The sequence below is a fragment of the Marmota marmota genome, unplaced genomic scaffold (genome assembly GCF_001458135.2).
Source record: "Marmota marmota marmota unplaced genomic scaffold, marMar, whole genome shotgun sequence".
In the NCBI taxonomy this organism is placed as follows: Eukaryota; Metazoa; Chordata; class Mammalia; order Rodentia; family Sciuridae; genus Marmota; species Marmota marmota.
In genome coordinates, this window is record NW_025999905.1 from 9,613,245 (window position 1) to 9,628,262 (window position 15,018).

At 33.3% G+C, this 15,018-nt stretch overlaps 1 protein-coding gene across 1 annotated transcript in view; it reads left to right on the forward strand.

Annotated features, from left to right (window-relative positions):
- Positions 1–12,818, forward strand: part of Ahr (aryl hydrocarbon receptor) — a 50,871-nt gene extending 38,053 nt beyond the window's left edge. Inside the window, exons 6-11 of the mRNA XM_015498127.2 lie at positions 1,105–1,235; positions 2,621–2,823; positions 3,473–3,582; positions 4,217–4,358; positions 6,474–7,716; positions 10,215–12,818. Coding sequence (XP_015353613.1) covers positions 1,105–1,235; positions 2,621–2,823; positions 3,473–3,582; positions 4,217–4,358; positions 6,474–7,716; positions 10,215–10,361 — 1,976 coding nt within the window. The 3' untranslated portion in view covers positions 10,362–12,818. The remainder of the gene's footprint in view (positions 1–1,104; positions 1,236–2,620; positions 2,824–3,472; positions 3,583–4,216; positions 4,359–6,473; positions 7,717–10,214) is intronic.
- Positions 12,819–15,018: the final 2,200 nt, after the last annotated feature.

Here is a 15,018-nt window from a genome sequence, read left to right on the forward strand (position 1 = left end):
GGGAGAAATGAATGACAGTAGAGGGGGTAGAGAGAGAAGAGGGGAGGGGAGGGGAGGGGAAGGGGGATAGTAGAGGATAGGAAAGGCAGCAGAATACAACAGACACTAGTATGGCAATATGTAAATCAATGGATGTGTAACTGATGTGATTCTGCAATCTGTATATGGGGTAAAAATGGGAGTTCATAACCCACTTGAATCAAAGTGTGAAATATGATATATCAAGAACTATGTAATGTTTTGAACAACCAACAACAAAAAAATTAAAAAAAAAAAAAGAAAATCTGCAAGGGGTTTCTTAAGGGGAGACTGTCTTCTAGTGGAAACAACTGCTGCCACTTCTTCAAAGGGCAGGGTTAACATTTTTGGTTGGGCTGTAAGGGTCTGTCACCAGCTGGCTGGGCTGGCAACTAAAAAACCACACAAACACAGAAATACCTTTTGTGGGGCCAGGGACGGTTCTGAGAACTCAGATATCAGCTCCCGTGCTGGAAGGCAAGGGGAGCAAGGGAGGCAAGAGAGCGCACATCTGAAACCCCCTTATTTATTGGGGAAAAGCCATTCATAGAATATTCTACCCAAATAAGGCAAGGGATTGGGTTTCGAAGGGTGGAGTCTTGCTTGGTGATGTCTTGTGGTCAGCAGGTTGATTGACATCTTGGAAAGCCACACCCATCTCAGGTGCTGAGTGGGATCACAGGCAGAGCAACAGAAAAAGGCACACATGTTTCATACACCCAAAAAAGTGCATAGTGCCAGACCAGTCCCCTCATAGGCTCAATTGCACGTAGCTCACACACACAGCCCATAGATGGCTCACAATGAGGGTCAGATGATTTGGGGAAGGGTAGGTTTCTATTCCTATTCAAGGCCAGTTCTTGCTACAAGCTAGGCTTCAGTTAGCTAGCAAGATTGTTTAAAGTTAGGTTTGGGTTAACTAGAAAGAGGGGGAAGGCACTTTCCTAATAGAATCATTTCTGAAAATGATTTTTTAAATTCAGAATACAAACTTCAGTTTACATGTTAACATGAATTATAACTGTTCAAACACTTGATTTTACAACAAAATGGAAAATAAAATTTGTGTTGCTTTTATTTCTACAGAAACTCATGGCCTCACACAGCCAGGAGTCTACTATAGCCCAGAGCAGCTTCCTCCAGAAAACTCTTCCTTTATGGAGAGGTGCTTCATATGCCGGCTAAGGTGTCTGTTGGATAATTCATCTGGTTTTCTGGTATGGTACAAAATCTTAGACTGACTCTTTCTATGAAGGCATAAAAAATACAAAAGAAAAGTTCATTGAAGCCCTTCTTTGGTCATAATTAAATTCAGTCTGAAAAGTTTACTCAATAATTTAAGAAAAGAAAATTTTTAACATCATTATTTCAGAGTTTGACTATTTTCCATGACTCAGAAATCCTGTTCTTTAATAAAACAATTATTAATAATTAATAATAAAAATTCAATGAAATAACATGAAACCCTGTATTTTGGCTATTTTAGGGCTTTTTAGTTTTGACATAGAGAATTAAATAGCCTTTCTTTAATCAGAAAATGCTTACCATCTTGGGGTTTAATGCTTGCTACACAAGAATATTGTGTCCTTTTCTGCACACCTGAAAAATGATTGTGTGTTGATGATTGCAGACTCATGTCTGACATGGGATGATGTTTCACTGTGTAGTCTGAACACCTGTGTGGAATAACAGTAGGAAACAGCTTAGGCAGAATACTCAAGAGTGGAAGTGGTCTATTCCTTAACTGTATCCTTTTAACGGTTCACTCTACAAATACAGGAAAAGAGAATATAAAACAAATTGCATCTTTTGTGAATTCTTGAGAATTTAAATCAGATAATAAAATCTTAAATTAACCATTACTAAACAATGATTTGTGTGTGTTTATGAGTGTATATCTGAAGATAGTTTTCCTTACTCTGTGTTAGAGTTGTGCTTTGATATAGGTTTCCTGTTACTGATGCTCATGATTAATTATTATTTATTTTTGAGGTGGAATGTCTATGTGCAAAAGACATTCTGCCTTGAGCTGCTGTCAAATTGATGTCAGACTCATCCACTGGGGTGATATTTTTTTAATCAACTAACTGATCTTTTCTTGTTTAATTGTCTTTATTTCTTGTTTTTAAAAATTATTCTTTAATAGCACTCTCCATTCTTCATGTGATTTCATGATTCATTTTAGTGTTTTAACAAAATTGTGTTTTATCTCCATGAGGAAGATTACAGTGAGCTATGAAACATAGCTTATGCGTGTTTGAGAACTGATCTTTTCTTGATGACCTTATTACTGTTTTTTCCATTGAGAAAACATATAGCAAGTGCATGGTATGCAAGGAGCTGTGGTAGGTGAAAATGATAGGGCAATTGCAAGCCTAGAAAATGATACAGATATTTTTCTCAGGACCATTAGAAGCATGGGGTGGTTTTTAGAATATTTCTCACTCAACCTTTTGGGATAGTTTTAGTTGGCTTTCTGTGGAGAGAATAGTGAAAGTAAGTAGCAGTTCTCAGCTTCAGGAACTTTTATGCAATTTCATAAAACTGAAATTTCAACCATTTTATACTGTTAGTTTTAATGAACTATTTTTGTTTTTTTAAGGCAATGAATTTCCAAGGAAGGTTAAAATATCTTCATGGACAGAACAAGAAAGGGAAAGACGGGTCAATACTTCCTCCTCAGTTGGCTTTGTTTGCAATAGCTACTCCGCTTCAACCGCCATCCATACTTGAAATTCGAACCAAAAATTTCATCTTTAGAACCAAACACAAACTAGACTTTACACCTACTGGTTGTGATGCCAAGTGAGTAAAACAACTTTTCTACTTTTATTTCATCAAATGTATGTTTTGTTTCAATATAGGTTATAATATTATTTGTTTATTGTATTAGCCATTATTATTTCACTTTTTTGTGTGTATCCTATTAAAGTAAGGTAAATTGCAGGGTTCATTCTTCTGATGACATTTGTCATTTCTTTTACAATTTTTAGCTCCAGAAGCTTAGTAGTTTTCTAAAAATTGTGTAGTAGAATGATATTAAGCATCCAGATATCATGTCAACAATGTCAGTGCTTTTCTCCTCTAGTATGCAAATGCAGAGAGGTAATTTGACAAATCTTGTCCCCCCAAAGTGAAGTGTTAGCACTTCCAGTGTTAGCATTCTAGATTTTTACTGAAGACTTTATTTTACCTTTACAGTCTGATCTATTAGATTCACTTTTAGCTGTACTAGTTTTCATTGTTTATCCAGAAGAAAATAGGCTAAAACCTAAATTTATGACTGTGAGCAAGAGAACAAATTTAGATAGATGTGGTTAATTTTTTCTACCTACTAAAGTGAAATTCTAAATGTCAAGTAAAGAATATTCTAGAAAAGAGCATATAACCAATTTATCCTGATTACTTATGTTAAATTTTAACTCATTCTTATTCTACATTTTTTTTTAAACAGAGGACAGATTGTTTTAGGCTATACTGAAGCAGAGCTGTGTTCAAGAGGATCAGGATATCAGTTTGTTCATGCTGCTGATATGCTTTATTGTGCCGAATTACATATTAGGAGTAAGTTGTAATTCCTTACCAATAAACCTGAAAAAAATATATCATAGTGCATGTTTAAACTATTACATTAGGGACCATATTTAAGGAAACTATTTGAATAAACTGCTGCTTAATATTATTTTGATTAATGAGAGTTACACTTTTTGTTCATTAACTCCTGTACAGCTGCTGTACAGGAACACTGTTTAATTACTACAAAAACGGCCATATTTGGCCCATGAAGATTTGCTCAGGAATTTTTAAATGGCATTAGTAATTCATAATCTATGTTAATATAGATTTAAATTTAAAAATTGTCAAGTATTGAGCCATTGGAAAACATTCCCTATTTAAAAGGAAATTATTTTTTTCATCTTTTTTTCCCCAACAAGCTGCTCTCTAGACTTGCATGTGGTACTGAAGTCTATCAACTGGTACTTACCCTTCCCTTCAACATTTCAAATGTTTAGTCTGGAGCAAGAGCAAAACAGATATAAAGAACTGTTTTCAAGCCTTTAAAATTTGTCAAGATATGTATCAGAATTAGTGATAAATGAAATATATCCAGAAAGACATCAGAGAGGCCTTGTTTCAAAAATTATCTTTAATGTATTGGTTTGGAGTTTGATAACTTGATTTTTAAATCTTATTTAAGTGATTAAGACTGGAGAAAGTGGCATGACGGTTTTCAGGCTTCTTACAAAACACAATGGATGGACATGGGTCCAGTCCAACGCACGCTTAGTTTATAAAAATGGAAGACCAGATTATATCATCTCAACCCAGAGACCTCTAACGTAAGTACAAAAACTTAGAATATCTCCTAATTTTATTTTTTTATAATAATTTGGTTTATAAGTTGTCTTAAATGAAAACTTAAAATAATTCTAAGACAAATGAGTCTAGAAATCATCATTGAAAAGCTAAAATAATATGTAGAGAAAAAAGAGGGCACAGGTGAGAAATATTGCGAAGACAGGATCAACACACTTTATTGAATAGCTGAACAAGGAACACTGTAGAAAAAACAAACTCCTGAGTTTTCCTGGGCTTATGAAGGAAAGGTGAAACCTAGTGCCCTCTGTAAATACAATGCTTGCTTTAGAATGTATTCTTTAAACACAGCAGTGATTTGAAAGATTTTATGTAATCTATAAATGAGTCCCTTGTTAAATATTTATATTGCAAATGTTTCTCCCACTCTGTAGACTTGCTTTCTATACATGCTTGAGGTAATGATCAAGATGATTTGTTCTTTTATGTATATCAAATTGATAAGTAACATTTATTGAAAAGACAGTTATTAACAGGTCGACTTTTCCCTACTACACTGCATATTGATCAGAGAATTTTATTTCTGGTCTATTTCTAAACTTTCTTGGTCTAGTTCCATTGGTCTAGTTTTCTATTTGTGCCATGATATTGTCTTAATTATTCTATCTTTATTATAAGTTTTAATACCTGCTTATTTAGCTTTTATTATTGTTCTTCGAAATTGCCTTTGCTCTTCTTTACCCTTTCTATTTCCATATACATTTTGGAAATCAGTTGTCAAGTCCCACCAAAAAATATGTTGGAACTTTGAATGGGATGATATTGAAACTATAGATCATTTTGGGTAGAATTAATATCTTTATAATATAGTCTTCCCTCCCATGAACATGATGAATGTATGAATGTATATGGTCTTCTAGCAATATTAATTGAGGGACACGAATGTATGTACCTATACAAATTTGTGCCCCTCAATTAATATTGTTAGAAGACCATCCTTTTCCAGGATCCAACTTTTGGTTGTTGATTTTGCCTATGATACATTTGTTTCCCATTTCATTATGTCTACTCATTGTTATTTTTTTCTTATTTTTATTGTTAAATTGAAAATATTTTTGCTAATTTTCACTTTTTTATTCATAGGTTATTTAAAAATATAGTATTATTGTGGTATTTGGCATTAGGGGACTTTTCTAGCTGTTGTTTTGCAATTGACTTTTAGCTTAATTCCAATGTAGTCAGAACATTCTCTGAGTGGATTTCAGTCATTTGAAATATGTTATGGCTTTATTCTCTGTTCTCTAGAATATGGTCCGTGTTGCTGAAATATTCCATGTGCTCTTGTAAACAACCCATGTTCCACTGTTTAGGAGTGTAGTGCTCTTTATGTTTCAGTGATCTAGTTTGTTCATCTTGCCTTTTGGTACATTTGTTAATATTTTGTGTGTGTGTTCTGTCAATTATTAAGAGATTAGTTGTTTTCATTTCCTTATTACTAATGAACAGGGCATCTCTTCATAACTTTCTAGGACTTTTTTAATGAATTGCCAGTTTTTGCCAGTTTTTCTTCTGAATTGTTTGCCTCTCAGATTCACTGAAGCTCTCTATGCTAAATATGATATTTTGTACTTATATATTAAATTATAAGTACATGTATATGTTAAAATATTTCTCTAGACTATATAACTTGATTTATGGATTATTTTGCAAAAATATGAAAAGTTTTGGTTTTCATATTGCCAGTTATACCAGTCTTTTTCTTTAGTGCTTCTTTGTTTTGTTTTATTTAGACATGCCTGTCCTCAGATTCTAAATTGTTCCAGTTTGTTTTTACATTTTTAAATACAAAAATTTATTTTTTTCTGCAGGATATCAGGTTAGGCGTGTTACATGAGCATGGAATTAACTACTACACTAAGTTTTTTGGGGAAATCTAAATTATTTAAATATATTTGTCCAAGACATTATAGCATCAGTCTTGAGAATAATTTATATCAAAATAATAAAGTCCATGTTACCTCCTGTTAAACTCAGTTATAGTATGCTTTACTTGCTATTAATCTTTTCTGATATCTTCATTAAAATGTTTATGATAAAACTCTTCCTAATATATGCAGACTTTCTTATATACATTTTAGAGATGAAGAAGGAAGAGAGCACTTAAGAAAACGAAATATGACGCTGCCTTTTATGTTTACTACTGGAGAAGCTATGTTGTATGAGATTACCAACCCTGTTCCTCCCATAATGGATGCCTTGTCAATAAGGAATAAAACCAGCACTAGTGGAAAAGACTGTGCTACCACATCAACTCCAAATAAGGATTCTCTGCATCCCACTTCCATCCTGTATGCCATGATGCAACAAGATGAATCTGTTTATCACTATCCTGCTTCAAGTACTGTACCTTTTGAAAGAAATTTTTTTAATGAACCTGTGAGTGAATGCAGTAATTCACAAGGCAATATCATTACAGTGGGAAATGATAATATCCTAAAACATGAGCAAATTGGACATTCTCAGGAAATGAACCCAACAGTTTCTGGAGTTCACACAGGGCTCTTTCCAGATAATAAAAATAATGAATTATACAGTATTATGAAAAACCTAGGCATTGATTTTGAAGATATCAAATGCATGCAGAATGAGGAATTTTTCAGAACTGACTCTTCTGGTGAGGTTGACTTTAGAGACATTGACATAACAGATGAAATCCTAACATATGTCCAAGATTCTTTAAATAAGCCTACCTTCCTGAGTTCTGGTTACCAACAACAACAGTCTGTGGCTCTGAACCCAAGTTGTATGGTACAGGAACACCTACAGTTAGAACAGCAGCAGCATCTACAGCAGCACCAAAAGCAAGTAGTAGCAGAGCCACAACAACAACTGTGTCAGAAAATGAAGCATATGCAAGTTAATGGCATGTTTGCAAATTGGAACTCTAACCAGCCTGTGCCTTGCAGTTGTCCTCAGCAAGACCTACAACAATACAATGTCTTTTCAGACTTACATGGGGCCAGTCAAGAGTTTCCCTACAAATCTGACATAGACACTATGCCTTATACACAGAACTTTGTTCCCTGTAATCAGCCTGTGTTACCACAGCATTCCAAGTGTACACAGTTGGACTTTCCTGTAGGAAATTTTGAGCCATCCCTATACCCTTCTACTTCTAGTTTGGAAGATTTTGTCACTTGTTTACAAGTTCCTGAAAACCAAAAGCATGGAATGAATCTGCAGTCAACCATAGCAACTCCTCAGACATGTTATGCTGGGGCCATGTCAATGTATCAGTGCCAGCCAGATCCTCAGCACACCCATGTGGATCAGATGCAGTACAATCCAACAATTCCAGGCCCACAGGTATTTTTAAACAAGGTAAGGGTTTTATAGAGCTAAATAAACCCTTTCCATGATTCTCCCTACCTTATAAATAAATAGACGTAAGTTAACATTTTTTACATCAATTCCTGATTTTAATCTATTATCTGCTATGTTTTTGGAGATAGAATTTCTAATTATATCTGTGATATAATTTTATCTTGTTGTCCCTGCCCACATTCTTGAAAAAGTAAACCAGTTGGCTTTTTGTCATGTGAATCAAGTTTGATGCATAGTTCAGATATGTCATTAGAACCCTTCTAGCAGCAAATACACTTTAAATTAAAAAATGGTTATTTTTTAAAAAAATTAATTAATATTGATGATAACATCTACTCTCTGACTATCCACGAATATATTTCCATTAATGCCTTCTGTTACAAAATATTTGGTTCATGGGGCCTGGGGTGGTAGAGCACTTGCCTAGCATTGTGTGAGGTCCTGGGTTCGATCCTTGGCACCACATAAAAATAAATATATAAAATAAAAGTATTATGTCCATTTACAACATATGTGTGTGTGTATAAAATATTTAGTTCATTTAAAAGTATATCTAAGTTAGTTTTGAAGAATATCTTGACTACAGTTAAGTTCACTGACCTCTCTTCACTGCATATTTTGAGTATAACAATTTATAAATGTGACTTGAATCTTTATCTCTAATTGTTTTATCTGGCTTTTTTCATACATTCAATGTTTAATTATATATGAACTTTTTAATAGAAAATGATAGTGAAGGTTGTTTTTAGTTCTTATTCTGACCTCCTTTAATTAAATTTTAATATTCAAGATAAAATAAAATGTAGTTTACATACACAATGGCATATTTTTCAGCTATAAAAAGGATGAAATTTTGTCATTTGTGTCAACATGAATGAAACATTATGCTAAGTGAAAAAAGCCAGACATAGGAGGACACATACCACATGATTGCAGTCACATAGGGAAACTGAAAGTATTGATTTCATAGAAGTAGAGAGTGGAGTAGAGGCTACCAGAGGCCAGGACAGGAGGCTAGAAAGAGGTTGGTTATTATGTACAAATGGACAGATTAGAGGAATAAATTCTGGTGTTCTGTAGCACAGTAGGGTGACTTAATTAACAATAATTTATTCTAAACTTCAAAATAGCTAGAAGGACTTCAAATGTTTTCGTCATAAATAAATGATATTTTTAAGGTACTAGATATCCTCATTGCTCTTTTTGATCATTATGCATTATATGAATGTATTAAAATGTAACCCCCCAAAATATGAACTTATAAATATGAGTTTATAAAACTGTAGAGAACTATGTAGTTCGATGTCTTTCGTTCCTTTCTTTTTTCTCTTTGAATTTGTAATAGCAGTTCTAGACATGGGACTAGTTTTAGTGTAAAAAGACAAGGAAAAAGCATTTCTGTTTGATAGGTAACTTGATCTATAATTGGGACAATGCTTTTAGTGGTATTTACTAATTAAAAGCATATTACAAATTAGAAATAATGGTTAAGCAAATCATACACTTGATGTATTATTTTTAGAATATTGAAAAAGCTTTTGAAAATCAGAACTTGACACACCCCATGCAGCATCCACAAAGGATCTTGAGTAGGGGCGATGGGAGATGGAGGAAAACACAGAGGCAAAGAAAACACAGAGACGTTTTTAAGCAAAGCTAAGATCATCCTTCTGATGGAGGAACAGTGATTCAGAAGTATATATGGTCTCATAATCAGAAGTTAAGCTGTAGGGGCATTGTAACATTGTAAATTGCTCATGGCTTGTGAGTTGTCAAGAGGCTTCTTTGTGCACTAAGAAGGTACAGAGCAAGAAACATTTTTGCAGCTATCCTGTTACATACAGTGCTAGGAACATCCTGCTATTGTCCTGCTGCACCTAGGAAACCCATTGTACTGGAATGTCTGATAACTGTTAAGCATCAGAGCAGAGTCTCTGGGCTGTTATCCTTGCCTTTTGGCAAGCAATGTTTCCCAAGCTTGGCTTTTGCCAATACCGCAGGATCAGCCAATGATCAGGGACCCGACCACTCTCCACAAGAACTATTTTTAGAAAAATCCTAGGTCACCTGCAATCCTGAATATAATTAATTAGTTGATCATATAGTCTACTGAGATGAAGTCTGGTCAATGCAAACCTACTGTGACAGAGAATATTTAATGTGATTCATGACCGTTAATCTTTGACCCAGCAATTCCTGTCTAACCCAAAGGCAATCCTAAGTGAGACAGTTGTATCACTCATCTGTACCACCTTCAAAATTTCTTGTCAAATTAATGGGAAAACCAAAAGGTTATGAATATAACTAATATATGCAATATATTCTCAACATGTCTTCACTGAATGGAGGATTTAAAATTCAGCAGTAGTAAAGGAATTTGAAGTTTAACAATGTGCAGGACTGTTTTTTTTAATACATATTAATAAAATTATTAAATGGCTTAAGACATTTGGAAGATCTTGCCTAATAAGTTGCAATATTGTTTTTGTTTTCAGTTTCAGAATGGAGGTGTTTTAAATGAGACATATCCAGCTGAATTAAACAACTTAAGTAATGCTCAGACCACCACTCGTCTGCAGCCACTTCATCATCCATCAGAAGCCAGACCTTTCCCTGACTTGCCACCTGGTGGATTCCTATAATGCCAAGTCCAATTTTCACCTGAATTTTTGGATCAGATTAATTTGTGAAGGATCATAGAACAATAAAACTGTAAATGTTGGGCATCAGCAAGTACACATGGAGGCACTGATGCATGTTGATCGCACTGATATTCCAAACCAAATTTTAATCTTTGTTTTTACAAAAGGAGTTTTAAAAACATATCAATGTGGTAGATTATCATCATTACAATAGAAAGTGTGGTACCACAGAGTAGTGAGATGCCATCTACATTTCATATCACCTGAGCACTGCAGAAGACACAAAACTTATTCAGGGGAACTTTGATATTCTCAAATTAGAAAACTTTATGTAAATTATTTGTCAGAATAAAAATGAAACACTTTCAGTTTGAACTTCTGGTTCTCATTAGTAGACTGAGTACAAAGTTACAAGACTAACCTATTTCCCTATATTTTTAGCCTCTGCTTTTATCTCAGATGTTAAAATAAATGGTTTGGTGCTTTTACAAATAGATAATCTCAATGCTCTCCTCCTACACTGTTAATCTAAGTGCCTCACATTTTTTCCTACCTATAACACTGTAGGATGTATATTTTATATAAATGTTCCTTTCCTTTTTTAAACTAATAACATTCTTTCGGCACATAAATATTATTTGTTTCCTAAATCCAATCATTTTAAGTAATTCAGGCATGTTTTACTGCACTACTCACCCTCTGTTTTCAGGTAAAGGGTAAATAATGTTTGAAAAGATAATTATTTATTATGTAATCTAGTTGTTTCTAGACTAAATATTGCTATGTGCCTTATGTTGAAAAATTTTGAAAGTAAAATGTCTTTTCAAATTATTTCTTAATTATTATATAAATATTAAGACTGTAGCACTTATATTTCAACAGTGTTTTCCAAAAAGATAATCACTCTTTATACCTTTACTAAAGTCTCCACAATGATAGTTAATGTCTCAGTGTGAAAAAAATTGTTAAATGTAACCATGTTTATTGAATCGCAATGAAGAGAAGAGCTTTATATCTAGCTTTTTAATTAAATTAAGCAAAGCACTCATTTCAATGTGTATAAATGTCTTTAAAAACTATCTTAGATCTGTAATCCTTTATGATATATTGACTTTATAAATTTCACTTTTAGAACAGTGGAAACGATTTGTTTTTCCTCATATTTGAGGAATGTTAAGATTGAAGATAGCAATGTTTGGTGCAAAGTATTGTAATGAGTGAAATGAATGGTGCATTGTGTAGATATGATGAACAAAATTATTTGTAAAATACTTTTCATATAAGAATACCTTATATGTGCACATAAATAATTTGTTTGGGCTTTACATATTTTATCAGTGTATCTTCTTACATTAAATAATGAATTTAATTTTTAAGTTGATATTAAGAAAAAGCCACACAGTTTATTTACCTTTAAACATTAGGTTGTTTTTATGCTATCATGGCCTGTATTCCATAAGGCAAATTTAATCACCCTACCAATTTTACTGTCCTCAAATGATTTAAAGGAAAAAATGCTACTATCTGCCATTCTTCTTTTGCTTTGTTTTTATATAACTCCTGAAGGTTGTAGAAACATTGTGCATACATTATTTTAAAATCTGATGGAATCTCAAACTTATGTAGTATTAGAATACATTATTTTTCATTTCTTTTCTCTTTTTAGTAAATTAATGTATATAAATAAGGCTTCAAACAAAATCTCTTCAATTCTAAACTTTTTAAGTCACAATTTTGAATTTATAGGATTAATTTAAATGTTAAAAAATATGTCTAAACATTTCATAATTTGTTTTAGCCTGAGGTATCACTAAGGATTTAGACCAGTGTTCTAGATTAATATTCTGTTTTTATGTTTAAACTTCTCATTGAAGTCTTCTTATAAACTGTTTTTTGTTAGTCTCTTTCACATGTATGGGATGAATTGTTTAGTTGAAAAAAATAGGCTTTTAAAATTGTGAATATGATGATAATCAACTATACACTTATAAAATTTAAAGTTTTTAAAGCAGTATTGTATATTTTTAACTATATAAAATAACTAAAATTTAAGAATAATAAAAATCACATTAAACCAAATATACCTTTGTCTGTATTGCTAAGTGCCAAAGAAAGAAAGAAAGAATGCTAACTGCTGTATTGAGATGATGTACACATCTAGGGATGTGACTGTTGAATTTGAGCTTTCCTATACCAGGTTGTTCTTATGGTACCTGAAGATTTATAAGTGTTCCAATGTATTATGAAGCTTTTCAATCATTATATGTACAAACTAGCATTTTTCACTATTAATCAATTTTGGGTGAACATTTTCATGGCTTTTCTCTATCCTTCAAACTATTACTGCTTATATAAGCCATGCATAGATTTTTGTTTAGAGTATGATTTATAACTATCCTTCCTATCAGAGTTGTGTATAATAATATATATGATAATAAAACAGTCACCAAGTATGAATAATGTTTTTATGTAAATTCTTCTTTCTGGTTCTCATAAAGGAAATGATTACAGACAGTGTAGTATTGTGTTATAACTACATTAGATAAAGGTAGCCTACAATATTTAAGGATGTGTTAAGTCAGTAATTCATAAATTTCTTATCCAATCCTGCCCCTAGATATTTTGATCTTTACTTATATATAAAAGAAAAACTTTCAATAACTTCATAAGTTAAAATGCCTCTGAAATGGACTGTGTTTTAAAAAATCATTGTATTTCCAGTGTTATAAATGTAGTGGCATTAGGATCTAAGACTAAAATCCAAAACCCCATTTTAATAAATAAGAATATAAAAATACTTCTGAAAAAATTTGAAATAACCCTTTTTTAAGTACATTTTATGCTTGCTTTAGAAAAAATATTGCCCAAACCTAGGGCTTTATTGTTAACGAATATAAATGACACAGAAACCCTGATCTTAAGTTCATAACTGCTAAACAGTCTCCAAGAATTCTGCAATTGGAATTCATTGAAGAATAATTCCTGAGATAAGCAAAGTTTTCATTCCAGTAACAATTACTTTTACTTTAGTTTTATGTGTGTCCCTTCAGGTATTTCTCTCAAAAACCAGATCATAAGTTAACATCACACTTATTGGAGAACATTTTAGAAAGACTAACACTGTCTTTTAAGAATTACCTAAAATATTCAGGGTTTTCAGGCATTTGATGGCTTTTTGTTTTATTTTGTTTTGTTTCTGTGATACTAGAAATTGGACCCAAGGCCATATGCATGCAAAACCATTTGTTTTTAACTATTTGGTTTGAAGGGGAAAAAAGTGAAAAAAAAAAAAAAAAAAATCCAGAAACAGGCACTGCATAACAGTGTTTCAGTCAACAACAGATTGCATTTATTACACATGAGTAGTGGGCCATACCATCTAAATAAGTATACTTAGTGTTATTCACACAACAAAATCATCTCACATCTCATTTCTCACAGTGGATCCATGTGGTTGAGCAAGGCACCACCTATCTGTTTCTGATCTCTGCTTGCCCCCAACCCAGTGGCTTCCCTCAACCATGAACAACTCCAGCTTGACCCCAGCTCACCAAGTCCACCAAACACTGACCCAGTAGTGTTGGCCACCCACAGGACTGGGTGATACTTCTCTAATATTCTGCAGATGTCCGTTTGGGTAATAACATGGAGAGGTTCATCTAAAATCTGTCTGTACGTCTCTTTGGCTCTCCCTTCCTTTCTCATTCTCATGCAAATAGCTTCTTCATACTTCTTCCTAGTCTGTGTGTACAGGTCTCCCTCCTTCCTGGGGAAAATACACTTGGGACTCCATCCCTTTTCTTGACTAAATTATCTTATGACTCCTTTCTGAGAAACAGTTTTGGTCACCCTAAATCTGATTTTGTGGGTTTTTTAAAATTTTCTTGTTTTTACCATAGACTGATTTTCTATGGCCCTGCAACCAGATTTCACCTTTAAAGAACATTTTTCTTCCTTTAGGTTTTATGATACTGTCTGTCCTTCAAACTCCTAACATTCCTTCCCTGCCCCTCTGTTAGTCTGTCTTCCCTCTTCCCATCTGGCAAGAGGCTTAGTTTTGACTATTCATGATCTTTCTATGCATTCTTATCTATTCTGCAGCTACTATCTCTAAAAGGAACACCCTCAAATGTTATCTTACCTGTAAAAGGAGGTGATAAGTTGTCTCACCTCTGGCATTTGTGGAACATCCTTTCCCTTGCAGAGTACTTAACAAGGCTGATCACATGGACTGGAGTGAGATGATGAGGGGCAAACCCTGGCTCCAACACATGCAAGAAATGAATCAGTAGAAAGGTTTCATACATTCTCTGAACCTGAGTTTCCTTTTGTACAAAATGAGAATAATAGTTAATACCTATTTCACTAGATTCTTGGAGGATTCAACAAATTTATGTAAAAATACTTGGCTCTCAGTGGCCAAAACTATATTAATTTGAGCAACAAAACATCATGATAGCATCAGATTACAATCTAAAAAATAAAATGTCCATCAATGCATCCTCATATGAGTAAATTCCTGGAAAAAAATAGGAAAGAAAAAAATCATTCCCTTGGAAATATCCCCAATAATATCTTTAGCTATTCTACCCTCCAACATGTGGACCTTGGTTCCACCAATTTCTTGAAGTTAACTTAGACTCAGTCACTTGCTTCC